We start from the raw sequence: 7,634 nt of genomic DNA, 5'->3' as shown, positions 1-7,634 counted from the left end.
CGTCTCTACTAAAAATACAAAAATTAGCCGGGTGTTGTGGCACATGCCTGTAATCCCAGCTACTTGGGAGGCTGAGGCAGGAAAATTGCTTGAACTTGGGAGTTGGTGGTTGCAGTGAGCCGAGATCACGCCATGGCACACCACCCTGGGCGACCAAGCGAGACTGTATCAAAAAAAAAAAAAAAAAAAATTGTCACATGATACCATTTCAGCCCACTAAGATAGCTAGAATTAAAAAGACCCAGAGCATAACAAATGTTTCTGAGGATGTGGAGAAACAGGAACCCTCGCACACTGCTGCTGGGAATGTAAAATGACAGACATTTTGAAAAATACTCTGGCTGTTCCTCAAAAGGATAAAAACACATTAACCATGTAACCCAGCTACTCTTCTCCTTCATACATATCTAAGAGAAGTGAAAACATGTGTCTGCACAGAAACTTGTGCGTGAATGTTCACAGTAGCACTATTCAGCATAGCCAAAAAGAGGAAAGAACCCAAGTGTCCTTCGACGGGTGAATGGAGAAACCACTTGTGGTCTATCCACACAGTAGAATAGTATGCAGCCAGAAAAAAGGAATGAAGGACTGATCCATGTTACAACACAGATGAATCTCAAGAACAGGATGCTCAGTGAAAGATGCTAGACACAGAAGGTCACTTAGTGTGTAATTCTACTTACAAGAAACGTGTGGGGGAGACGCATCCATTGAGAGAGAAAGCAGATGAGGCCGGATGCAGTGGCTCACGCCTGTAATCCCAGCAGGGAGACGGAGGCAGGCATATCACTTGAAGTCAGGACTTCAAGACTCCTTGGCAACATGGTGAAACCCCGTCTCTGCCAAAAGCACAAAAATTACCTGGTTGTTGTGCCATGTGCCTGTAATCCCAGCTACTCAGGAGGCTGAGTCCAGAGAATTGCTTGAACCCGGGAGGCAGAGGTTGCAGTGAGTTGAGATCGTGCCACTGCACTCCAGCCTAGATAACAGAGGGAGACTCCGTCTAAGAAAAAAAAGAAAAAGTAAAAGAAAGTAGATGAGTGGTTGTCCACGGAAATGAGGACTGGCGATGATGTCTCAGAGGGGCAGAATTTCTCTTAGAAGTGATGAAAATGTTCTAAAATGGGTTGTGGTGATAGCTGCATAGTTCTGTACTTTAAATTGCACAGGTCAGTGAGTGAATTGCTTTGCCTGTGAATTGCATCACTGTAAAGCTATAAAAACAAGGTACTGGGCCGGGCACGGTGGCTCAAGCCTGTAATCCCAGCACTTTGGGAGGCTGAGATGGGCAGATCACGAGGTCAGGAGATCGAGACCATCCTGGTTAACACGGTGAAACCCCGTCTCTACTAAAAAAAAAATACAAAAAACTAGCCGGGTGAGGTGGTGGGCGCCTGTAGTCCCAGCTACTCGGGAGGCTGAGGCAGGAGAATGGTGTAAACCTGGGAGGCGGAGCTTGCAGTGAGCTGAGATCTGTCCACTGCACTCCAGCCTGGGCGACAGAGTGAGACTCCATCTCAAAAAAAAAAAAAAAAAAAAAAATACACAAGGTACAGTCTGGATGGATCCCAAAATGCCTTCGGATGGTGGCCTTTGTGAGAGTCATGGAGGGTCTAGGGTTGGGGGGTGTGGAGAGATAGTCTCTTGGAGCTGAAGCCTAGAGCATGACAGCTGGTGCAGGAGTGGCCTCCTTCTCTCTTGCCCTGGGAGAGGCTCCGCCCAGTACCCCCCTCTTCCCCCATGAAACCAGCTATGTCTTTGTGCCAGGAAGACTGGGTGCAGAAGGTGACTGTTTCAGTGGAGCTGAGTCATCTCAGGTGGGGAGTTGGGGTTTCTGAAGGTGAGGACCCTCTGGGGAGGAGGGTGCTTCTCTGAGACACTTTTCCTCACACCTGTTCCTCGCCAGCAGGCCCTGGCTCCTGGAACTTTTGGCCGCCATGTGCTTCGCGAAGGTGAGTGAGAGGCTGCGTGTGTTTTGTGGGCATGTCTGAAAACAGACCGTAAGGATGCGGGTGCCCTCAGTATTTCCCGAGGTGCCTGTGTGTCAGGGCTCAGTCAGGGATGCCCAGTGGCAGGTGGATAATGATGGGGTGAGAGTGCCAGTAGAGGCGCCAGAGGTCACATCTGTCGGGGGCGCTGGAGAATGGCAGGGGTAGGGCAGTGCTCTCCTGGAAAGGACTCAGAGAATGATCCTCTCAGAGGCTGGGCTGGGCAGGCCCAAGAGCAGGGCCTGTGTGGGTCCTGGTGTCTCTCCCTCCTCTCCTGGGTTCCCTCTGACCTCTCATTCTCTACCACTGCCCCACCCCAAATGTGAGGCACAGCACACCCTCCAGGGAGCTCTGCGGCCTGTGCCAATGGGTGAAACCCCGTCTCTACTAAAAATAGAAAAATTAGCCTGGAGTGGTGGCGTACACCTGTAATCTCCACTACTAGAGGGGCTGAGGCGGGAGAATTGCTTGAACCCAGGAGGTGGAGGTTGTGGTGAGCAGAGATTGCACGATTGCTCTCTAGCTTGAGCAACAAGAATGAAACTCCATCTCAAAACAAAACGAAACAAAACAAAGCAAAACAAACAAGAAAAGCATCAGGTCTCGTGAGAACTCACTCGCTTTCACCAGAACAGCATGGTGGAAAGTGCCCCCATGATCCAATCACCTCCTACCAGGCCCTTCCCTTGACATGTGGGGATTACAATTCCAGATGAGATTTGGGTGCGACACAGAGCCAGACCGTCTCAATTGCACCCTGGATGTGCTGACCCCTGTGATTTCCCCACGTGTGGGACACCCGGCTGCATACTTTGTGGTAGTGGGGGACTGCACTCATACTTTCCCCTGAAAACAATAAAATAAAATAACAGTTGCTTAAATGGAATCAGGTGCCTATCTCCAGGCTTCTCTGACAGGCAGGCACAGGGAGGCAGGCGGCCCAGTAGTGACAGCAGAAACTGTGGCTCCGATGGATCTACCCAGGTTCTAGATGTGGAAGAGCAAGGCCAGGCCCCTGACTTTCTTACTGATCATGGTGCATGGGTCTCCGTGCCCTAGTGGGTTGGTTGAGGACTAGAGGATTTCAGCCTGGTGTGTCCTTGATTACAGAGCCGGAAGCACAGAACCGCTCCCTGATCGCCACCCCTGGGCCCCCGGCGTGAGGGGACTTTGGCCCCCGCATCTTTCTTGTCATGACTCCCTCTTCCATCCTCATCCCCCGGGCAGGGCTGGGGCCACAAACTCTCCTTGGTTTTCTCCCAAGATCAAGGGCCCCAGGGGCTGGGGCAGAGGGGACTCCGGAGTCCCCCCACCAGGCCCTGGTTTCAAGGGAGAGGCAAGAAGGCAGGGGTCAGATCTCTGGGCCTGAGGCCTCGGCACCCTGCAGTTGCAGAGCCCAGGGCAGCCAGGAGGAACGACTGGGAGGGCACTTCTCACCACTTCGGAGGCTACGCTCAACTGGTCCTGCAGAGGCTCCCGTCGTCCTCCACTTCCTGCCTCCGCTGACTCACACGGACCAGCCTCCCCCATTCAGGGGAGGCTTGGCATCCAGCAGCAGCTGGTGAAATAAAGATGGGGTTGGGGGCCCTGTCCTGTTCTGTCCCATCCTGTCCTGGGGTTCCATGACTCTTGCCTTTGGGCTGAGGAGGAAGAAGGAAGCGGAAATGGGCCACGGCTTGGGGAGGAGCAAACAGCCACAGGGAGGCTCCCTGAGCAGCTCTCCTAGGGCTGAGCCCGCGGTTTTGGAGGGACATTGGGGTGTGCTCAAGGGTGTAGGGGGCTTGGGGACCAGGAACACAGCTGGAGGTCAGTATGCCCATCCCTGGTCTGCCCTTTCAGAGCGTTGGATGCACTCTTGAGTTTCGGAGCAAGCGCTCCTTGGCTCCAGCCTAGAGCCCAGCCAGGGAAACAGCTGGACAGTGACCCTGACAGTCACCTTTGGTGGCCCTGGTCACCCTGAGGGGCCCTGCTTGCTTCCAGCCCCTGTCCTAGCAGCTCCTGCAGGGCTGAGGGAGGTGACCAGGGGGAAGGAAAGGTGTCGCCAGGCTCTCTGGGCCCTGCTGCCCCCAGCCTTCCTGAGGAAGGAGGCAGCTGGATCCAGAGTTCTCTCTGCAGAGCCTCAAAGGGCCCCACAGGCTTTCCTCCTCCGCATCCTGCAGAAACCTCTGACGTCCCTTTATCCTGGAAGGACTGTCTCTGGCCTGAGACCCCAGCTCTGAGGGGCCGCCCATGGCCCGACCCTGGCCCCGCCTCTCCTTACCCTGTGCCACATGCTGGGATCTCCCCTCCACTACTGCTCAAGTTTTTTGTTTTGTTTTGTTTTTCTGAGAGAGTTTCACTCTTGTTGCCCAGGCTGGAGTCCAATGGCACAATCTCTGCCTCCTGGGTTCAAGCAATTCTCCTGCCTCAGCCTCCCAAGTAGCTGGGATTACAGGCATATGTCACCACGCCCGGCTAATTTTGTATTTTTAGTAGAGACGAGGTTTCTCCATGTTGGCCAGGCTGGTCTCTAACTCCTGGCCTCAGGTGATCCACCCACCTCGGCCTCCCAAAGTGCTGGGATTACAGGTGTGAGCCACTGCGCCCAGCTGCTCAAGTTCTTTCTACCATTTCCCCAACCTCTCCAGTGACTCCGTGTCCCCCTTGATTCACCCCTCATGTCCCCCTTGGCTTCCTCTTACCTAGAAATCCCTCCTGCTGTGCTGTGGTCCCCAGGCGCTCTGTCACCCCCAGCCTGGACAGCAGTCTCCGCCTCCCAGCTGGTGTCCCTGGTCTTGCCTCTCTCAAGCCATTTCCATGCAGTAGCTAAAGCTGAAGTGATTTTATTACTAGAGAAGAAATCTCTCCCTTCCTGAGCCCTCTGCAGGTCTCCCATTGCACATGAGCCCAGGGCTGACCTGTCAGGCCCCAGTCATTGAGAGCTTTTTTGTCCCCCTCCGGGACAGATGCCGTCCAGCTGCATCTGGGGCTCTTCCCTTCCCCAGGCCTGGCTTCCTGCTACTCCCTCTGCCTGGGCCGCCCCTCCCACATCTTTCCCAGGCCGCCTTCCCCTTATTCCCCTCAATAACCCAGCACCTTCCCTGGCACACAGTAGGCACTCAATACATCAGGAGGGCTTCCCGTGCTTCAAATATGGCCTCTCCCAACTCTTCACCCTCCATCTCTCAGTTGACTGATCCCTCCTACTTGAAATATCCTTTCCTGGGGTCTTCCAAGAGAGGAATTTCTCCTGCAACATCTGGTGACATAGTCTCACTGTGTTGCCCAGGCGCGAGCGCAATGGCATGATCTAGGCTCACTGCAACCTCTGCCTCCCGTGTTCAAGCAATTCTCCTGTTTCAGTCTCCCAGGACGCTGGGACTACAGGCACACACCACCATACCTGGCTAATTTTTTTATTTTTTGTAGAGACAGGGGTTTCACCATGTTGATCAGGCTGGTCTTGAACTCCTGACATTAGGTGATCCACCTGCCTCAGCCTCTCAAAGTGCTGGGAGCATGGGCACCGTGCTGAGCTAAGTCAAGGAGTCTTATGTGACTAGTGAGTACTTACTGCACAGCACAGATCAAGGGCAGATTCCAGAGGAGAAAACATTCCAGCGTCAGATTCCTTGGCCCTCCCCACAGCTGGCTGTGAAGGCTGACATCTCCTCCTTCTCCCCCACTTTGAGTGGCGACACTCTCCCCACACCTGCTTCCAGGCAGCCTGCTCCAGAGGTGCAGCTGTGTCCCTGTGCCCCAGAGGGACAGCTGACAGTTCGAATTTTGGTGGACTTGTAAAGAAATAAAGAGGGGCCATTTTGGAGAAGGCCATTTTACTTCGGGCGTTTTAATTACATTGCTGAGGCCGGAAAGCAATGCCTCGGGCAGGGAAGCACAGCCGTGAAAGTGGAAGGAGAGGGAAGTGGGGTGTGGTAGGAAAGGATATTCCTGCAGGCCTCCGCTATGGAGGACCCTGGGTAGGTGGCGCAGAGCACGGCTGGCAGAAGGCGGGCCAAGCTAGTATAGCGTCTCGCGGGCGTGGGTGCGCAGGTGGCGCAGCAGGTGGGAGTTGCGGCTGAAGCTGCGGCCACACTGCGTGCAGGAGTAGGGCCTGGCGCCCGTGTGCACCAGCAGGTGTCGCAGCAGATTGCAGCTGCGGCTGAAGCTCTTGCCACACTCCACGCACTCCTGCGGGGGCTCGGCCTGCTCCTGCCCGGGCTCCGCATGGGTAGCCAGGTGGCGCCGCAGATGCGCGTTGCGCCGGAAGCTGCGACCGCACGTCTGACAGCTGTAGGGCCGCTCGCCCGTGTGGCTGCGACGGTGGCGGGCCAGGTTGGAGCTATTGCGGAAACGGTGGCCGCAGGTGTCGCAGGCATGGGGCTTCTCCCCTGTGTGGATGCGCTGGTGGCGCGCCAGGTGGGCGCTCTGGCTGAAGCCCTCGCCGCACTCGCTGCAGCGGCAGGGCTTCTCGCCCGTGTGGCTGCGCTGGTGGCGGGCCAGATCCTGGGTCTGGCCGAAACTCTTCCCGCACTGGGTGCAGAGGTGGGGCCGAGGGCCACCGTGGGTCAGCAGGTGGCGGGCAAGGCTGGCCCGGCGCACGAAGCGCTTCCCACACTGCGGACAGGCGTAGGGCTTCTCGCCCGTGTGCACCCGTTGGTGGCTGACCAGCTGCGAGCTCTGCGTGAAGCTGCGGCCGCAAGCCTGGCAGGAGAAGGGCCGCTCGCCCGTGTGCACCCTCCGGTGGGCCACCAGGTGCTCGCTGCGCCGGAAGGCCTTGCCGCAGTCGCTGCACACGAAGGGCCTCCGGTCGGAGTCTCGGCGGCGGCTGCCGGAGCCTTCGGAGGACCGGTGGTCCTTGTCCCTGGCGTGGATCCGCAGGTGGCGCTTAAGGCTGGAGCGGCGCTGGAAGGTCTGGCCGCAGTGGGAGCACAGGACTTCGGTCAGCGGCGGCGCTTCGGCCTTGCTCTCAGGAGCGCAGGGAGGCTTCTGGTCCTGGGCGTGCGCCAGCAGGTGCTGCACAAGGCTGGCGCGGCGCTGGAAGCCGCGGCCGCACTCGGCGCACAGGAAGGCGGGCTCGGAGGAGTGAGTCAGTAGGTGCTTGCTCAGGTGCGAGCTCTGGCGGAAGCGGTGGCCGCACAGGTGGCAGGCGTGAGGCCGCTCGTCCGTGTGAGTGCGCATGTGCAGCTTGAGAATGGAGCTGCGGCCGAAGCTCTTCCCGCAGCAAAGGCACAGAAAGGAGCGCCCGGCCGGGTGCGAGCGCAGCTGGTGCGCCTTCAGGCGAGACAGCTGCGAGAAGCTCACCCCACAGTCCGCGCAGATGAACTGCGGCTCCGGATTGGGCTCGGAGACGCCTTCAGCCACTTTGACCTCCAAAATTTCACTGCCGCCAAGAAGGGACCCATCTCCACCAGGGCCACTCGCCGCAGCGCCCCGTCCGAGCATCTGGACGCAAGGCTCTCCCGGCACCCCAGGACTATCTGTTTGAGACTCTGCCAAGATGGGAGTGGGCCAGGCAGCCCCTTTGGGCTCTTCTTGTTTAAATTCCTCCTTGTCTGGGGTTCTGCTTCCGAATCCTGGGAAACAAGAGAAAACAGAGACGGTCAGGCCTATTCCCAGGGCCCCTATCAATCACCAGAACCTGATTGGCCTGGAAGTGGAAAGAAA

At 57.0% G+C, this 7,634-nt stretch overlaps 1 protein-coding gene across 3 annotated transcripts in view; it reads right to left on the bottom strand.

The window, feature by feature from the left end:
• Positions 1-5,790: 5,790 nt before the first annotated feature.
• Positions 5,791-7,634, bottom strand: part of ZSCAN10 (zinc finger and SCAN domain containing 10) — a 10,282-nt gene continuing 8,438 nt past the window's right edge. For all 3 annotated transcript variants that reach the window (XM_011950214.1, XM_011950215.1, XM_011950216.1), the window contains one exon: positions 5,791-7,543. In XM_011950214.1, coding sequence (XP_011805604.1) covers positions 5,988-7,543 — 1,556 coding nt within the window. In that variant the 3' untranslated portion in view covers positions 5,791-5,987. The remainder of the gene's footprint in view (positions 7,544-7,634) is intronic.

The sequence above is a fragment of the Colobus angolensis genome, unplaced genomic scaffold (assembly GCF_000951035.1).
Source record: "Colobus angolensis palliatus isolate OR3802 unplaced genomic scaffold, Cang.pa_1.0 Scaffold303, whole genome shotgun sequence".
NCBI lineage: Eukaryota > Metazoa > Chordata > Mammalia > Primates > Cercopithecidae > Colobus > Colobus angolensis.
The sequence above is the reverse complement of the archived record's forward strand: the minus strand, read 5'-3'. Positions and strand labels throughout refer to the sequence as shown.